This window comes from Mytilus trossulus, chromosome 8 (assembly GCF_036588685.1).
Source record: "Mytilus trossulus isolate FHL-02 chromosome 8, PNRI_Mtr1.1.1.hap1, whole genome shotgun sequence".
In the NCBI taxonomy this organism is placed as follows: Eukaryota; Metazoa; Mollusca; class Bivalvia; order Mytilida; family Mytilidae; genus Mytilus; species Mytilus trossulus.
In genome coordinates, this window is record NC_086380.1 from 66,133,351 (window position 1) to 66,154,445 (window position 21,095).

Genomic DNA, 21,095 nt, shown 5'->3' on the forward strand with positions numbered 1-21,095 from the left:
TATAATTTATATTTATTCGAAATATCCTCAAAAATGTGGTACACATTTTTCAAAACCCCACTTTGCTTGTTAGTCAGTGTGTGCCACATAGTTGATGTTATTTCTACACCGACAGAAATAAGATTATAGTCGATTTCTAAAACAGATCGTCACCTTCTTACTGTTAAATGACAAATTATAATTATTCCAGAAAGTGATGACAATAAAAGAGAAGTTTCAATATGGTCGGAAACAAGGGGATACTGACAAGGAAAACGATACATATTATAACAATGTTCTGACAATCTAAAATTCAGAGTTACTCACTTAATATGAACGACGAACCTTCGACATCAGGTGGCAGTACACGTTCAATATCACAAAAGCACCAAGATGATGTCGATGTGATGGCTGCCAAACCTCCGGAAGTAAGAGATGGAACAAAACTTTCAATACCACTGAAACTGAAAGATAACAATGATGTGATATCTGACAAGCATCCAGTAGTAACAGGTATTTGTATCTTATTCAGTAAGCACATAAGGTTCATTCACATTCTGAATGTTTTTTACTGAGAACTTATTATATCGTTTGACAGTTGTATTCATTTGGGAACAAACTGTGATCCTATACTTGCCGATTATTTTCGTTTCTCTTTTGAGGCAAGTTTAATGTTCTAACATCACGATCTTCTTCATAGACGATGTTCTTTAACTGAGTGAATCTATTGATTGTATCAATAAACAAAAAATAATATGAAACAACGAATACTGCCAGAATAGATAAAGTCTGCCTCTAATGCACAGTAGTTGTCGTTTGTTTATGTAATTTATACTTGTTTCTCATTTTTCGTTTTTATATAGATTAAACCGTTGGTTTTCCTGTTTGAATGGTTTTACACTAGTAATGTTGGGGCCCTTTATAGCTTGTTGTTCGGTGTGAGCCAAGGCTCCGTGCTGAAGGCCGGACATTGACCTATAATGGTTTTCCTTTATGGATTGTTATTTGGATGGAGTGTTGTCTCATTGGCACTCACACCACATCTTCCTATATCTAGATTAACTTATTTTTTTTATTCCACTGAGAGTTGTTTAAGAACTGAACTTAACGACACAAATTGATTAAAAAAAATTCAAACGAAACGTTATAATTCTGTGAACCTACATTTTAGCAGAACATTCATTAGAATATTTATCTTCTGTTTTCTACAAAATTCCAGGGCTTGCTTGTCCATTGATTATTTTATAGTTTGACAGACGCCATTATGTTTCGGTTTACCTTAAGGGAATATGTAACATATTACCACTGACATTAGCCGCTTGTTGTTATAACAATCTCGTCTTTGATTATATTATTAAAGAATGTGACCGATCACCATGTATTTAACTTGCCATGAGTAACTTCTTGTTCAAAAGGGTTCATGTTATTTCTGCTTTAGTTTTGAGTGTTGTTTTTTCGGTTTTTTGTAAGCGACTGCAAATAAAAACCTGTGCATTATACACTTTTTTCAAAATTAATCATGGGGATAGATCTTCATATGTGAAACACCTACATATATTGATGCCTCTTATTATACCTTTACTGGAAGACTATCAGATTTTTTCTTAGAAGTACTATTTTCCAGAAAACGTTACATTTGAATCATGCAAAATACAAATAACGATTTATTTTACGTTTACTTAACTCATATCAATGAACTAATATTCAATGGCATAACTAAAATAGCTGAACAAGTAAATGTTTTGACAATTACAATAACAATATTGTAATGTCTGAAAACAGGTTGCATTAACTCGTGATTCGAAAATTATACAAAAATTGGAAATTTAACAATTGGATAAAAGATTTGTTTGGTTCACGTTCATTTGTTGACAACACTCTTCCAATACAAACCACCTAAACTTCCACAGTAACGTAAACCGATATTAGCACAATAAAGCAAAATGCGAATTAAGGTGATACCCAACACTTTCACTAAAATTAATTTGGCTCGTTAAATTTTCATAAACTTTTACCTTTTAAGTATTTACTTTGACCCTTTAACAAAAATATACATTTGAAAATTTTTGAACCAACCGTTTTGTCAGAAATATTATACTGGTTACATAGCAGTTTGACAAACAGCAATTTTGATCATTGAGAAGCTTAATATTCCTTTTACAACACAATATAATTTAAACGGTAAGCTGACTTTACAGAGTTATCTTCCCGTAGTGTTAGGTACCACCTTATTGTACAAATAACAAGATATATTGTGAATAAAGTAGTGAACAATATGTTACTTTAACAGAAAGAAAACTAATATGTTTATTGTAATCAATATTTGAATTTATGTCTGTGCATATTAGGTACATTATTTAATTACCAACTATAGCATGCTTCGTAATATATTAGTACTCACCACATGTGCCTTATCCTTTTTTATAATCTATATGTATGATACAGAATAATTTCAATTTTTGTTCAGTTACATCAATTAATTCCAATTCAAGTTTTTAAAACTTATTTTTCGCAATCAAATCAAATCAAAGTTTTTCCAGTTTACATCAACACATGTTTTTTCAGTGAACCGGATATACGATAGTGATTTGATACAGTGAGGGTTATCAGGTGAAAATCAATTGCACTGTTTTAAATATAATTATGTATGTTAAACTACTTAGTATTGTATAAACTCATTTGATTTTTCCCTAGTCAAGTGAGGCTGTATGAAGACAGGGTCCCTAAGTATGCGACCTAGGCTACTTTGGTACATGTATTTGTATATCAGGGAATGATTGAATTATACATTTGTTATTGTTCAAAAATACATTGTACAAATAACCATTTATTTTCCTATGTGCCATTTAATGGAAGTGTTGTGGAAAGTATATATTAATAAGGAGAATATACGACTATAACTTTCGTTGACTGATATCTAAACGTTTAATATATTTACTAGAATATATTTATGTATATAGATATAGTCTTGAATGTTAAACTGCCCTATTTTATGTCGAGTTTAAAAATGTTTAAGACATTTTATCTGCAAGCTATTTTCTACGATAGTAGCTGTTATTTTAATTGTTAAGGTATGCAATCAACATATGACGTAATATTGCACATTTCATCGGCATTATTAAAAATATGATTTAGTATATAACAATGTCTGAATTGGTGTAGTTTTAATGATGGGAAAATTTATAGAACTATAAACTGGTGGAGTTTTTACAACTGTTTAAACAAAAACAAAAAGACAAATCGTATATAACACGACTTCTGTGTCAGACATTAATATACTCTTTGCATTTGACATGTTTAACATATGATTAAACGCAATGTTTTTGTATTTTTATTTTAAGCAGAACTGTCAGCTTTAGACGATAGGCAGAAGAGATGGTTGATTGTTGGAATATGTCTTCAGAAGATAGTATTACCAGCACTGAGGCAGTATATTGTTCCAATTTTAATAGACCTGTATAATGAATTAATTCTCAAACAGGCAATTGACACGCAAACATATCAAACACATTTAACACGATATGCTCCAGCAAACACTGACCTGAATTATGAAGCTGTCAACAACAACCAAGCAAAGTATGGTAATCAAAGAGCAAAGTACGACTACACAATCAAAAGTGTTGTTGATCTATCGAAGCTATTTCTACCGACACACATGACACTCGATACAGACTTTCATGAAACATGTGACATTTCTGCTTGGCTGGGATTGATCATCAATACTGGCAGGTTTCCAGTATCTGTTAGCTCATGTGCAGAAAATGTAAGTCTATTAAATGTTTACACTTATATCTAACCGTTTTTGCACAAAAATTCAATGTTTCAATTATTTATGATTTTTTTTGTATACCAAAAGCGGCCTAAATTTTACAAATTCAATGCATCTCAAGTTTCTGACAGGTCCCTATGACACGATTCAACAGCTCTTTTCAAAAATAATTTGATGCCTAGATATTCAATTTGCTTTCATATGTCAATTTATATACAAAGATGTTGTTTTGAATTCTGTTTTATGTCAGGTACAAAGTGATATAAGAAACCCATGGGTTCATTGCAATTTCACTGAATGGGATGATTTAAAGTATTCTCATTCATTCAAACTGATGGAAAAGCTAGTAAAGACACTTAGGCTGAGTTCCTACAAAAGAGGTCAAATCATTATGGAATTGAGAGAATGGAAAATTAATGGTAATGTACAAATATAAATTCATGATTGATTAATGTCAAGTGGCAAATATTATATTGTAGAACAATTTAACTTTTCGAAGCTGTGGTCATTTTTTTTCCTAACAAATATAATATTCGTATAAAAGTTAAATTTAGAGGGCTGACATCAGTTTATCAAAACAGACTTGCTATTGAAAGCCGTACGGTGACCTATAGTTGGTAATTTTTGTGTCATTTTGGTTTCTTGTGGAGAGTTGTCTTATTAGAAATTATGCCACATCTTTTTTTTATATACATTATAGGTCAAAGTGGGGTCTCTAATTCAGGGCCTTTGCTTACACTGAACATGCAAGCTATAAAGGGCAATAACATGACTTATAAGTACTACGGGAAAACATTAAAACGGGAAAACAAACGGTATAATCTGTATAAAAACCTAGAAACAAGAAACACTTATGAACCGCATAAACAAACCACAACTACTGAACATATAGATGACGTATATATTATTTGTACTAAACATATCTGTTTGCCTGTATAGTGATTGAGATTACAACATAATGTTAATTGCTGTACCCCAATATTTTAGATTTTCGCCTATTGTAAAAATGAGAATGGAAATGGGGAATATGTCAAAGAGACAACAACCCGCCCAAATAATAAAACAACAACAGAAGGTCACCAACAGGTCTTCAATGTAGCGAGAAATTTCCGCACCCGGAAGCGTCTTTCAGCTGGCCCCTAAACAAATATATACTAGTTCATGATCAGTGATAATGAACGCCATACTAATTGTGTCTGTTTGTTCTGTTCGCACATCGTTGTCAAATATTTTTTTTTATGCCTGTCTTACAAGTAGGAGGTTTAGATAACTATAAAACAAAGTTTAATCCACAATTTTCCACATAAAAAACTGCATGTACATGAACCTAGTTAGAATCATAAGTCAGAGTGGTAATCCATTTGTTTGATGTGTTTGATATTTTGATTTGCCATCTAATTAGGGACTTTTCGTTTTGAATTTTCATCACTGTTCAAATTTTTTGTGATTTTCCAGTATACACAGATTTCCTGAGAAAATAATGAAATAATTCAGTATCCAAGCTAATTTTCAGTTTTTTCTGCTATTACATTTTTGAAAGGTATCCATTAATGAATTTTATGCATCTGTTACTTTTATATTGCCATGTATGAAAATATAAACTAAAATGGTATTTTGTTTTATCTAACTGATTACTGTATTACCTTTAATGTAACACTCCACACCAAATTGTCAAGTTCAGATATTTTAACCATATTACAAGCCATAATATAATGTGTTATTGGTCATTCAATTGTTAAGGTATGGAATACGTATATTTTTGTGTCGTATTTTTGATAACTGGTAAAAAAGAATATTTCAGTGCTATATTTAGGAAATTTGTATAACACGAAATGTATTGATGTTGTGATAATGATCGAAACAATTCTAAATTCTCAAAATCATAGTTTATACCAAATTTCGAAACAATTACGAAAAGAAATTAGTGTACTCTTTGCATTTGACAGATTATAAAAAAAACTGTTCTTGGTAAATCATTATTTACAGCTAAACCATCAGATTTAGACGACAATGAGAAAAGGTGGTTGGTTGTTGGAATATGTATGAACACTGTATTAATACCAGCTTTGAGGAAATATGTTGTTCCAATTCTAACAGTACTCTATAATGAATTAACCCGCTATCAGAATATTGATACGCAAATATATCCAACACATTCAGAATATTATCAACCAACACACAAAAGCCTGAACTATGGAGCTGTCAACAACAACAAAGCAAGGTTTGGTAAGAAACATGCAATGTACGACTACACAATCCAGAGTGTTGTTGATTTATCCAAGCTATTTTTACCGACACATATGACGAACTATACAGGCTTTGATGACACATGTGACATATCTGCTTTGCTGGGATTGATCGTCAATATTGACAAGTTTCCTCAAATTGTAAAGTCAGATGCCGAAGAAGTAAGATATTTGTGTAAACTACGGACAAAAGACTTATACATGTAATACGCAAACATGAAACACTCATTTCAACCAATAACAGCCAACAAAAACTTTCCTAAAACAAGACGAAGGCAACAAAAACAGTGCAATATATGATCATCAAAAAGAAAAGTACTACTACACAATCAAGCATGTTTTTATTTCTTTAAGCTATTCTACACACAGACATGACACATTAAAAGACTTTGACAACACATGCAGCTATTCCACTTTTCTGCGATTGATCAAGAACATTAATTAGTTGTTTAGGTATATGCTGTATATGCAGGTTCTGTATCTGTTTTATCTGATATCTAACCATTTCTGCAAGAAAGTTCAAAATGCTAATCATCTAATCTTTCGTGTTTTTTTATAGTAATGATATTCATTTTTACAATCAACGTCCGTAGTTGTTCAATCACTATTTGTTATATCGAGATGTAATTTGATATATAAATTAATTAAAACCATTGGTCGTGGTGTTTAAGTGACCACCGAAAAACGCAAAAGAAGATTCAGTGCCTTGTTAAAATGTTGTAGTATCGTTTACTTAACATTAGAAATAAAACAAAAAAGTACATTGAGATGCAGATTGAATTATCTTAATTTGTTACCTAGGTAAACTGCCAAATCTTTCACTTCCCAAATGTTGGTTTATATTTCTAAGAACGAATCTGTGTCCACATAGTTGATTTTATATTTTTTATCGCGGATTTGTATTATGAATGTCATCTCAGATAATAGCAGAATAGATATGTGTTTACGGACCACTGTGACACGAAGTATCGCCTACTTTAAAAACACAATGCCTTGCGATTTAATTCTGCTTCCATGTATTAGTTTTATACAGGTTTCATATGTAGTATATATCTTGTTATGTATCAGGTACGACGAAGTATACAGAACCCATGGACACGAGGCAATTGCACTCACTGGGATGCGGTACAATACTCAAATGCTTTCCAACTGATGAAAAAAATAGTCAAGGACCTCAATCTGAGTTTAAACGAGGAAAATCAAATCATTGAGAAAATGAATGAATGGGAATTAAACGGTATTGTGCAAATATTCATTTTAGAATAATAAATAATTTTAGTTATCTGAACATCAGGTAACAAATACTTACAATTTGAAGAAAATGTTTCTATTAAAATAGAATGGGAGTCTAAATTAAAAATGATAGAATTTGTTCATACTTTGCCAAATGTAGGATATATTGTGATATGATCAAAAATATAAGTAATATGATAGGTCACCGGACTTTTTTTTAAGCTACAGTTTGTGACAAAATGACACATTTTGTAAAGATTATACAGAAAAAACATGATTGAGTGATTAGAAGCTAAACTAAATTATAGAATTGTAAAATAAAGTATGAGAAGATAGCTTTTAATTAATGCTTTGAGAATATCAAAAGAATGATAGGATCAACGTGCGTTTTTCCGACTAAAATACAAAAGGTCATGTAGATTCCTTCAGAAATGCATGATTTCCCCTTAAAATGCTTATTTCAGAAACATTTACAATCTACGCTTGTAAAAAAAATAATATTTATAAGTTATATCTTATAAATTTATTCATTTCAATAAAAATTCAGATTAGTTATGATACATTCCTTGAAAAGATATGCTAATTTGAACGAAAATCTAGACCTCAGGTTCTCTGTAATTTACAATCCAAGTTGGCAAAAGACACCCATACCACCTCAATCACAAGTTTGATCATCATAAATCTTTGATTCGTTTTAAATGTAAACATAGAGAGTTGTGTTCTATTATTGAGATAAATACTAGTAGATACAAAATTTACAGATACGGACCGGGTTTTACTAATGTTATTATCTGACGCATATTGTGTATGCATTTATTTACCCAGCGGTGACAAACAGATTTGGCAGACGAAAAGGGGATCTTGCAAATAGACTAGAATATACATAAACGTGATTATTTCATTTTTCTATTTCTCAGCAAATCATTCTTTCTGACCATTGTCTGACGTTTCAAATATATCAATTCATACGTGATGCTCGTGCATTTCTTAAAAAGCGGCACTTTTGTTACACAAAGTAAAACATACTGTATATAAATGTTGTGCGTCTGAACCGGCTTTTTTGATTCGCCTTCAACAGGTCACTTAAGCCCGCACATTTAAACCACAAACTGTATAAACATGTATTAACGATAGAAAACGTTTATTCCGTCATATCTATATAAGAGCAAATGCCAGAATAATTAAAGAATATATGCAGTCGTCTATTGTTATGTTAAGGAGTTGATACATACGTTATCACACTTTTTTTCTAAATTAAAAGGAATATAATTAGTTTTAAAAAAAATTGTGTATATTGGTCCGAGACCACCATTGTCGTCCCTTGATTTTCGTTGTTTACAAATATAGTCCCTAGTGTTGACAGTGGGTTACTTGCCATTAATTTTTATACCCCTTCCAAATTTATTTCTCCATGTTCACTGCCTCAAATTGCAAGAAGGGGGATGAAATTACACTGTAAAAAAATTTGGGTCCAGAATTTTAAAGGAAAGTAGTGATTTGGTCCAGCTGAAAAAGGTTGAAAATGAGCACTTCGGAAGCTGTCAAAAGATTTCAAGACGCCCTAAACATAAAATTGTCCATATTTTGAGTTAGAGACGATGAAGTTTTCTATAAATTTGATATAATTTGTCCCAAAAGTAGTACAACACACTGTAAAAGTTTCTTTGAGAAAGCGCAGGTGGGATTTTTTTTATTTTCATTTATGTTCTAAAAGAAATGCACTACGAATTAATTGTGTTCTCGGACCTAAGAGGTGAAATCTGTAAATATAGAATTTGTACTCTGGCAACTTCCCTAAATGATTTGATGGTGTCAACTTGTCAAATAGCATGAAACTAAAGGATTTAAACTTTTATTTTATAGAATTTCTGCAAAAATTACCAATTTTGGCATTTTATGGTCAAAATAGGCATTTTATAACTTTTTCAATATTGATGCATAAATGGCATCCTGACTTTCTATCTGACAGGTTTTTATGGGTCAATATTTGTGTTTCTATGCCTTTACCTGCTTCTTTTACTTATTTATGAACTCTGAATCTACAGAAAAGAAGTTTATCTCAGATAAAATGTGCAAAATGTGTTGTATAAATGACCCTTGTCTAACGCCTTGTTTGGATGAAGGCAATAGTGGGGAGCTTGGTATATAAAATTTGATGTCCATATTACAGACCTCACTAAATTTGTATCAAATGCACTTTACAATGTCTATTGTACCTGTTCCATTTCACATAATAAATTTCTTTTCTTCTGTAGGATAGCAAGTGGTTTAAATATAAGCCTGTTGAGAATAAATTGCATGCAAGTTTTTCCCTAAAAAGGCAAAAATCTTTGTTTCAGCCCATACTGCTTGTAAGAAAAGTTAATTGCAAGAGTCTTTTTGTGCTCAGATTTGTTGTATCATGTCACATGATTATAGAAATGATAAAAAAGACACAAATTTTTATTTCTTATAGCCTTAATATGCATTTTTTAATGTAAATATGTAGCACGGCCTTAATTGACCCTAAATTTTTTCCAGTCTTACTTGGCCTAAGACCCTTTTAAACTAATATGATATGTTATTTGTAACTTTTCTTTCCATTTAAAGTACTTTAAATACATATGTAAGGATTATTTATAACTAAAGAGCTTCACAAATTAAAAATTGCTGGAAAATATTACATCTTCATGTAAGGCTCCCCTTCATTGAAAAACCTGAATTTTTAGGCACAGGCTCATATAAATTTGACTTTTGAATAATTATGCCAAGTCTGATAAATCAAATGAGTACTCTATTGCTTTTAGTACATGATAAGTTATATGTTAAGGCATTTAAAAAGTGTTTTTTTGCAATATTTTAATTTTTAAAGCCCCAAATGTTGATAGTTGAAATTTTTCAATTTTAACGTCAAAATTTTACAGGCAAAGATGAGTATAGAACTTAACTTAATGTCTATAATGTACATCCTATTGTCATGAAACTTTGTAAGCAGTGTTATAATACATTAAGCTTTGTTCATACCAAGTTTTTTTAAGATTTGTCAACTCTTTCTACCCTATTAGGTCCGAGACCACCATTGTCGTCCCTTGATTTTCGTTGTTTACAAATATAGTCCCTAGTGTTGACAGTGGGTTACTTGCCATTAATTTTTATACCCCTTCCAAATTTATTTCTCCATGTTCACTGCCTCAAATTGCAAGAAGGGGGATGAAATTACACTGTAAAAAAATTTGGGTCCAGAATTTTAAAGGAAAGTAGTGATTTGGTCCAGCTGAAAAAGGTTGAAAATGAGCACTTCGGAAGCTGTCAAAAGATTTCAAGACGCCCTAAACATAAAATTGTCCATATTTTGAGTTAGAGACGATGAAGTTTTCTATAAATTTGATATAATTTGTCCCAAAAGTAGAACAACACACTGTAAAAGTTTCTTTGAGAAAGCGCAGGTGGGATTTTTTTTATTTTCATTTATGTTCTAAAAGAAATGCACTACGAATTAATTGTGTTCTCGGACCTATTAGATTGGGAAACAAGTTATGGAACTTATATTGATCCCTTTCCACTTGTCGGGTGAGAGTGCTGCCTTCTAGCGGCAAGGGTGTCTTAAACGTGCAAGAGATGAGGCTCTCTCTTAACACGGGTCAGTCATTTATCAAGCCATGACTTCTCACGGACTATAATCGTTTCCTCAAGACCATACTCGGACATGGTGTTTAGGTAGAACCGAAAATTCAGTCACTAAAAGTCGAAGTTGAATTTACACTGTATTTTCCGATCTATAATTGATTAAATTACGATAACATATTACATTGTTAGGTCGATATCTTGGTTATGTGTAAATGATTTCAATCAAATATGAAACATGATAATCCTATACCCAAAAAAGGATTAGGCGTGTAAAAAACCTTAACGACTTTAATTTCTGCTTAGCAATAAAATCGGTACCTGAATAAAGAAGTCATTTCGGATATTTTGATATGTTCTACTTCTTCACACTCCTGTCCATTTTTATATTGCAGGTTACATCAACAAAAACGATTTGACACAGGTTTTTGTTTCCTTCCTTGGGCTTCAATATAGATATAGTGATATGCGATTTGATTGAAAACGGGACAATTTTTTCAAGAGACCATATGACGAAATGACATAAACTACAGATTGCAAACAACTGCATGTTGTACTGTATCTAAGGATAATTATAAATGAAAATCGTCAAGCAATTGCTTAGACAAAAAATAAAATGTATAAATCAAAAACGGAAAAAGCCGTCTTCCAAGATTTGATGATGAGATAAAATTGAGAATGGAAATGGGGAATGTGTCAAAGAGACAACAACCCGACCAAATAAAAAAAACAACAGCAGAAGGTCACCAACAGGTCTTCAATTTTACGAAACAAACGAAAGAGCAAAACATCCTAATCGTTTTTCTTATACAGCATTTGTTTGTGTTCTATCAAATAGCTCTATCTACTGATGGCTAACTGCTTTCAATGTAGGTTTATACTCAACCCTCAAATAGCCACGTTAACTTTTGAGGTAAAAAGAGTTCAAAGAAATATGCCCTAGTTTGTAAACTGTAATTATGCCATCCCTTTTAACACCAAACACATTCCTTTTCAGCTCTATTTCTCATAATACAAATGAGTCAGGGATAACGATTAGAGATCCCTTGCTTAATGAGACGATGCGCATTTAATACACATATTATATTTCCGGTTGTCATTTACGAGATAACCAACAATGAACGAGAAATGTTTATTGCATGTACATGTTTTACTTTTGTACTATTTATTTTTTTGCATTTCTGGGGCAGTATTTTTTTCTCGCCAGTTTATATCTGAAGAGAACATTCCAAAATCATAGACCCCTTTTAAATCATCTATAATCCTCTCATAAGTTCATTATAGTGTAATCATTTGCAGTTGTTAAATCCTCCTTTTTTCCCCGTTCTATTTCGATTAATTTACTTTAAAAAAGGGGGGTGTTTTGATACTGAATATATCTTATATATATTGTTGTTGCAACCAAATTAAGACTTTGAAACAGTATTTGTCATGACGAACGGATTATATACTATTAAACTTTATAAAACCAATGTGGAACTCAACGGTAGTAATTTCAAATATGCCGGATTGGCCTTATCGCAGAGAAAAGGTTTAATGCTATTGTAAGAACAAACATCTATCACTTGGAATCAATCACACTGTAAGTTCTATGATTGGTGATTTGTTGCATTTCTTTGATTTTTCCTATCTTTATAAATTGTTCTGAAAATATATAATGCCTTTATACTAGAAATGAGTGAAATATTGTTATTTTCAATAGAACTTTTACAAGGAGACAATGTTAAAATGGCGACCTCTAAAGATGAACCAGACACTGTTAGAGACGATATTGAAATACATGGACATACAGGAGGCAAGCATGAAGGTACTGTACCTGTAGAAACTTTTTAATGTACAATTTAAAGAATGTTTGTGAAATATGTGAGAAAACAATGGAGAAAGGGACATTGGTTCAAGAAATTAACAATGAATTTGTTCTTGCATTTGACGTGGCTCTGAACTAAAACATCCCGTCATATTGATATTGTAGCATGGTAAATGTTTGGTTATACATCTGTTTGTTTAAGGTGGTAGACCTAGGTTAAGGGAAATAACTCTTAAAATCATCAGTACGTTTGTGTCAGCCATTTTCATAAATATGTTCTAAGCTTCTAGGATACATAGATTATTTTTAATCTGTTTCAGGTCAATGCTTAAAATACATTTATAAAACTTGACTATTACAAACGCATCACTGAATTAAAGAGTTATCTCCCTGGACCAAGGTCTACCCCTTTTAAAGAGATTTATATTATAACACTATGTTGACTACTGTTTCCATACTTTTTTCTACATATTTCGTATTTGTTCACACATTGTTTAGTTGTCAATATAATGGAATTTGAAACGGCTGGCATACAAGTGAGAGGTTAAGCTAACTGTTCCAAAATTAATCCACCGTTTTCTACATTAGAAAATGCCTGTACCAAATCAAGCATTTGTCAGTTGTTGTATATTCGATTCGTTTGATGTGTCTGAGCTTTTAATTTTGCCTCAGAGTCAGTATTTTTGTGATTTCACCTTTATCACACTTTCAAATATGTTATAAGTTTGTAATCTAGAGCTACAAAAGGTCCTTAGAAGACAATACAAAATGTCTGAAATCATAATTCCTAAATTTTCGCCAAAAAGCTAATGACTGACATGACCACCTAAAAAATAATCAATTAGGACATAACCCGTTACATCTATAGATATAGAATAATAAATAAAAGCTTGTAAAAATAAATACAAATTAGTAACAATTAATATAAAAAAGAGAGCATGCCCAAGGTGTAAAGTATATTTTCTTAGATCTGTTTGATCTTATTTCATAGAATAAAACACCATATTAATTGAATGTGAATCCTTTACGAATATTTTTAAAGGAATATTTGTTTTTGTAAAAAAGTATTTACGATGATCGAGATTATAATACATTGTTAACTATTATAACTCTTTCTTTTGATTTATTTACCTTATATATATTTGGTTCGTTAAAGCACTGTGGTCAATATTATTGAACTTTATGCGACTTTTTGTGACTGTCATTCAAGTAAGAGGTTTAGCTAAGTTTAAAACCAGATTTAATCCACATGTTCCATATATATACCTGTATCAAGTCAGACATATGACAGTTGTTATCCATTTGTTTGAAGTGTTTGATCCTTTGGTATTGCCGATTGTCTAGGAAATGTTCCATTTTGAATATTTAATGGAGTCTGGTCATTTTGTTGTTTTACAATAAATAAGTCATTTTCAGTTTAAGGTCAACAAACAGTAAATGGGCTTTGTCGCAGATTTTGCTAAAAGTTTGCATACAACCTTGGCTCGTTGAACTACAACTGAAAATCGAAAAAAAATACATTTATCTCTTTTATTATCTGAAAAATTGCAGATTGATTTCTTTTTATATGGGTGAATATTTGTATAGAAAGCACACGAAATCGGCGAAAAACCTTCTAAAATTTGTCTTAAAATCGCCAAATCTCTAATTCTACTCCATAGATTTTTCTTAAAAAACAATATATTGTTGACATATTAATTTCTGTTTTAATGATATAAAATAATCATAGGGTCACCGACTTAGTTTTTTGTCTAATAATGAATTTGTTCGGTAGCAATACACAGTTAGGAAAAAAACTTAAAATTGACACTCATAATTTTTAAACACCCTCTTTCTCCCCTTGTCTAACAAAGAAGGCTTTATATGTGTGTTATGCATGTATATACTTGTAGAAAGAGAATCTTCCATAGATTTGATTTCTAATGGTCATAAGGGTGAAATATTATCCCTTTTGGGTGTAACCATGGCAACAATCTGCATTTCTTAGATACAAAATATAGCAAAAAAGGGGGGTGAACATGTCACAAAAGTCTCCAAAATTTGGTCTAAAGGAAAATTTCAATGACTTACAGTGATACCTTTCCTAAATCCATAGGTTTATATCTATCAAGTGGTCCAAAAAAAATCATATGTCTTCCTGCTCGTTTTTCCATAAAATTGAATTGAAAAGATCGAGCGCAAAATCTTTGTTGATAAACACTACAATAATTTATGGACCTATGAACGGGAAGGGATAGGAAAATACGGACTGTCAATCATTGAAATGGCCTATAAAACATGTTAAAATCAATATAAATGTTCATATATACCCACTAAGAAGGCTATATTATTCTTCAATTATCTAAAAATCAATTTTATTGTACAAAAACTTTCATATTTAAAAAATTCACAGGGGCCATAATGCGAAACTAAACTTCTAACTGTGTATTGCTACCTTACCTTGTTGGTAGTGAAAAACGTCAAAAATCAACGTTTTTCGGCCTGCAACGCGATAACGTTACGATTATTTCGACTTTTTGATGGATTTTTTCACAAAGAATGCAACTTTGGATGATGTATATCGTAAGAACGAAGTCGGTGACCCTATCTTTATTTTGCATCATTATAACGGAAATTTATGTATCATCAACATATAGTTTTTTAAGAAAATCTATGGAGTAGAATTAGAGTTTTGGCGATTTTAAGACAAATTTTAGAAGGGTTTTCGCCGATTTTATGTGCTTTCTATACAAATGTTCGCCCATTTTGTAAGAATTCAATCAGTAATATTTCAAATGATAATTGAGATAAATGCAATATTTTTTCGATTTTCAGTTGAAGTTCATCGAGCCAGAGTTGTATGCCAAATTTTACTGAAATCTGTGACATAGCCCATTTACTGTAACTTGACCTTAAAGCAGTTTTGCAGAATTATCCATCTTTTAAAATATAAAGCTTTACAAAAAAAAGAAGTTAGCTAACGCCGCCGCCATTACTTATATCAATGTAAATTGTGTTGATGTTGTATTTTTATGACAGAAGTTGAAGCTTAAGATAGAAAAAAATATGTTTCTTTGAATAGTGCCATTGATTTAGGATTTTGTATTTAGTTTTCGGTATAAAACATGAAGAAACATAAATAATGCAAATGCTCTTAACGTAGTGTATAGCATAATCATCAACCTACTTTGATCCATGCGCAGTTATTGAGGCTGGTTTGATCGAACCAGATGTATGGTGTCTAAATGTAAGCCTTTTTGGTTCAAGCTAAATGTAAGCAACAATTGTTCTTTCTGAATTTAGATATTTTAGTTTTACACAAGAAATTCTACACAACAATGATCGACAAAAGGGATCATTTGTCTTTCCCCTTTTTTGTCCCTTTTGTGAAAGGTGAATCTACTTGGCACCATCCTACGGGATTTATATCCCGACTCGTTCGCTATACCCGTTTCTGTAATGACGGTTTGTGTTTCAATGAGCATACCCTTCATTGTTACATGGACATTTTTGGTAAAGTTGTTAACCGAGCCTGGAATTAAGGTCCGGATAAGATTATCTATTGAAAATATCCCCCCTCCTCCCGATTCGTAGCAATGAACTGATAATGATTCCAAGTTATGTACGAAATAATTCATGGAAGCCATAGCCATTTGTTCGAAATTTACACATGGCGTGGGCCATGATATTTGAATTTTATTCAGAGCCTTACGGAGGGAAAAAATTAACGAATATCACGTCCAAGGCCATGTGTAAATTTACAACAAATCTATGGCTTCCATGAATTATTTCGATTTTAATGGGACAAATACGGTCGTTTAAATACTGAAGCGAGGGTGGGAAGGCCATGTGTGCTGCTGTTCTTTCTTACTCCCTGTGAGATAAAGCTTACACTTTCTCATAAATCTATAGCTTGCATGAATTAATATTTCGTTAATAACCGCCAAAAAAATGTACTTTATTCTTTTAATAATCAAACTAAACATGTGCCATTTTTAATCTACATGTTTTTCTCGTATCCTACTGTCAAATCCAAAGATGACATTTCGTAACTAAGGTACCGCAATGTTGACTTGCTGACATCAATAAATATGCGAATAAAGAATGGAAATGCACCAAAAACTTTCGCGGAATTTTATTTTATTTTGATTTGTAGCTTTTTCCGATCTCTTGGGAATTAGTTCTTTTTGTTATGTATTCAAATAAGAATAAAAGTTTTGTAGTTTAATTTATTTCAACTTCAGTTTTTTAAACAAAATATCGGCAAAGCGTTTGCAAATAGGTTCTGATGCATGTGGACTTACGTGGGAGGTATATTGTAACATCCATTGTTATGTATCTCTCTGATTCTGCGCTAAGTATAAGTATATCGGGAATTTTATCACGGACGGTGTTGTTTACAAAGCGAAATAAGCACGTCATATTAGAATCTTTAGTAAATCCTGATTTACTGGTATCTGTTTAAAAGTTAGCATTGGTAGCATTCCCAAGATAAACAGTTCATATATTTAAAACAGTTACGGTGTTCATATTTTCACAAACTAAGAAAATAGAGCAATCCTTTTTACTATCTAACAGTTTGCTTAGAATCACAAATCTGTATCACAGAATTCCGTATTAAGATTAATGAAAATGTTTACAGATGAACTATGAAAAACCAATAAATAAATGATGATTCTGATTGAATATTTTAATAGATCCTGATTTGCTTCCTTTTGCTGGAACGTCTGAAGATTTTCGAAAACTGCTATCCACTGGATCATATGAGTCGTTTGAAAATAGAGTTTTCCTTTGTGGAAGTTGTGCATGTGGAAAGTCCACCCTAGCAAGTGTTTTAATTGGTAGCCCAATACCACTTACATGGAAATCAACAGATGGATTAGTCATACACTTTGGGCGTAATGGTATCAACTTGGAGAGTTTTGAGATGGTCCCTTTAAAAGAAGGTAAAGTAGTTTGAAAATATAAGACGTGGATATTGTTATACATAAAGCATAATAAATTCAAAGATAGGCATGAAAAGTTCATACATTGGCATCGTTAAACTGTTGATATTTTCACAAGAAAAAATAAATATGGTAATCTTTTCCTTTGATTTATAAATACCTTAGTTAATACAAAATTCCAGGGCTTGTTTTTCCTTTCGTGGTTTCCTTCAAATAGACATTGGAGCTATTTGAGCAAGAGTTCCAAGTTGTAAGAATTTTACGGACGCCATTCCAAGATTGTTGACCATTAGGAAATATCTGTTTCACATATGACGACGGAAATGTTCCTAAGGTCGTAACGAACACTCCATTTCCCCTTTTTCTGTCCAGAGCACCTGCTATCAACCCTGTTATGTTGTGATGTTTGTGTAGCTCAGTCTTAAGTTTTAAATGTTGTGTTTATTGTATTGTTTTTGTTTTTGTTTCTTGTCTTTTTTTTTCCTGTGCCTTATTTTTGACTTATGAGTTTGGATGTCCCTTGGTATTTTTGACTTATGAGTTTGGATGTCCCTTGGTACATCTTTTACCATTTAACAGTTTTAAACAGTAACGTTTTATTAAACATTGCATTGTTTCACAATACTTCAGATTCAATATGATATAAATGACTGGTAAATATTGTCAATGAAACCACTATCCTTCAAATAAAAGTAAAGCTGCTGCATTTTTTCTTCATAAATACGAATGTAAGTTCACTGGTGACATATTATCAACACAATGTAAGTTGGAAACAATGCTTATAATGCCCTTACGAAAATAAGCATAGGTAATATTCGTATATATAATGACATCTCACGAAATTGAGTAGGTCAACATTACGAGAAAAGTCGGGGTTTTATGAAATCAGCTGTATTTATAAAGTGCAGCCTACATTTGTACATCTGTAAATGTGTACAATCATCATTTAGTAGTATAATGGATAAATCAGACTTATTTATCAGATACTAGTATTCGGATTTTGTTATTGATGAATAAAGGCGGCTTAATACCGCAATCCCACTAGGCCACGGTCGCACTACGATCTGTGCAAAAAGTGAAAAAAAATGACGATCGTAGTGCGATCGTGCAGATCGCAGTAAGGTCGTAGTACAGTCGGTTCAAGGTCTTCATGATCGTGATGATCGTGGCCAACTTTGAACATGTTCAAAATAATCGTGGTGCGGTCGTGGCAGATCAGATCGTAGTAGAACGTAATGCAAGCGCAGTACGGGCGTAGTAAGATCGCATAGGTCGATGTACCCTCGTACCGAGAGCGTAGCGAAAGTGCTCTTCTAGTCGGGGAGACTGCACTACGATCTCACTACGATCATCACGTTCTTACCGCGACGAAAACACGCTCCCACTACGACTATAGACCATAGTACGATTTGAGCAAGCCCATGTTGTCCTCATCACGCTGTTCTTACGACACGACTACGTTCATACTACGATCATCATGCTCATTGTCACTGTTTTATAAAATTTATAAAAGTTTTCCAGTTATTGTTTGTCTGTATGTAATTTGGACCTTTTGTCCTTTATATCCAACGGCTTTATCATTTGGGACACATCTGTGTCACCCCTTCGGTCGTTCACTAAAGCATCAATTGATCTTGATGGACCAGCACTAAGTTGTGATTCAGGTTAGATTGGTCAGTCTGACAGATCTATTCTGGAACATGATTCGTTACTATTAGATTGCCCTCTGCCTCTACCTCTACCCTTACCCTTACGTAAATTATGGTTGCATAACTGCTTTGTTTCCGAGAAATTCTACGTATCAATGATAATTTGAAGGAATGATACAGCATTTATTTGGAACACGATGTTAACGTTATTGCTGGGAGCGTAGTATGATTGTAGTATGGCCATGGTAAGAGCGTGCTATAATCGAAAAAAAAACGTGGTTGGATCGTGTTGAGATCGGATCAATCGTGGTATGGTCGTAGTGAGGATGTGATGAGCGTAGAAAGATCGTGAAAAATGTAGTGAGGTCGCAGAATAAGCATGGTGAGAACGTGGTATAAGCGTAGCGGGATCGTTGAAGAAGCGTAACGAGGTCGTAGAAACAACAAGATTAAACGAAAATTAACATTTTCATGCCGCTCATACTGCGAGGTCACCACGATCTGAATTTATTTTAGATCGCGGTGAGCGTGATGCGATGGTGGTGTAGTGTGACTTGGGCATAAGGAACACTTTAATATCTTGACTTACATTTAGAAATTGACAATGAGGGTCGGTTGAAAACAAAAATTTACGACAAAATGGATGATTTCAGCTTTCCAATTGTGAACTTTCCATTTCTAAGTAGCAACATTCCAGCATCACCTGCATACGGGGTATTTATCACCCATTTGATACGATATCCTCGTGCATGCATTTCCTATCATGATTTTCTTGATGGAGGGTTGCTGTTCACAAGGAATCTATTAAACCAAGAGTTCCAAATGGTGAAGTTGAAATCATCCCTTCGTAAATATTACGGACGCCATCACGAGTTGAGTGACCGTTATGGAATAAACGGTTCACAAATGATATCGGATATGTTCCTTACGTCGTAACTACAAGCAACACGACGGGTGCCACATGTGGAGCACAATCTGCTTACCCTTCCGGAGCACCTGAGATCACCCCTTGTTTTTGTTGGGGTTCTTGTTGTTTATTCTTTAGTTTTCTATATTTTGTCATGTGTACTATTGTTTGTCTGTTTGTCTTTTTTCAATTTTAGCCGCATGGCGTTGTCAGTTTATTTGAGATTTATGAGATTGACTGTTCCTTTTGGTTTCTTTCGTCCCTCTTTTATTTTGTTTGTCGTCGTCATCAATATTTATGAATTGCACATTTTATTTAATAAGCACATTCATAGTCTGATACATTAATGTTTCCTTTAATGCCGAGTGAAAACATTTTTTTTCAGAAGAAAGAGGTCATAATGTGTTGACCAAGTTAGTAATTGGAAAACCAAATCGTGAGATCACTAAACGTCAAACTATTGATAACCAACAGGACTCGTGCTTTGCTCCATCCTCTATTGATTTGACAGAATTAAATCTTCAGGTTACTAAGACTAATGCTAATTTCAGTCCAGAAGTTTCTCTATGCACCGATGATGACGTTGTGGAAAATGAGGTCTTACCAGGGGAAAACACCAGTACATCTGAAATAAACAATACTTCATTAATTAGTCTGCCTAATGTGAAAAGGGTTGAAGCCTATGCTGTACATGAAGACATTTTGAAAGTAGTTAAGAGTGGTCAATACAAAGTTAAGATTGCACCTTCAGATTTAGTTGACTTTGGTGGTCAAAGGTCGTATGATATGACCCATCAGTTATTTGTACAGCACGGTGGTACATTTGTGGTGATGTTTGATGGCAGTAAGGATTTTCAAGAACCTCTGACAGAATATCCTACGGGTGATATTTCTAATGAAAGTAAGTACATCCTTATGACAATTGATAATATATATGAATAATTCAGAACGGCACTTGGGAATATGTCAAATAGACA

At 32.7% G+C, this 21,095-nt stretch overlaps 1 protein-coding gene across 1 annotated transcript in view; it reads left to right on the top strand.

The window, feature by feature from the left end:
* The first annotated feature begins 311 nt into the window (after window positions 1–311).
* Window positions 312–21,095, top strand: part of LOC134727876 (uncharacterized) — a 29,750-nt gene continuing 8,966 nt past the window's right edge. The window contains exons 1-8 of the mRNA XM_063592271.1: window positions 312–492; window positions 3,321–3,742; window positions 3,999–4,167; window positions 5,735–6,156; window positions 7,063–7,231; window positions 12,533–12,637; window positions 17,314–17,562; window positions 20,504–21,019. Coding sequence (XP_063448341.1) covers window positions 312–492; window positions 3,321–3,742; window positions 3,999–4,167; window positions 5,735–6,156; window positions 7,063–7,231; window positions 12,533–12,637; window positions 17,314–17,562; window positions 20,504–21,019 — 2,233 coding nt within the window. The remainder of the gene's footprint in view (window positions 493–3,320; window positions 3,743–3,998; window positions 4,168–5,734; window positions 6,157–7,062; window positions 7,232–12,532; window positions 12,638–17,313; window positions 17,563–20,503; window positions 21,020–21,095) is intronic.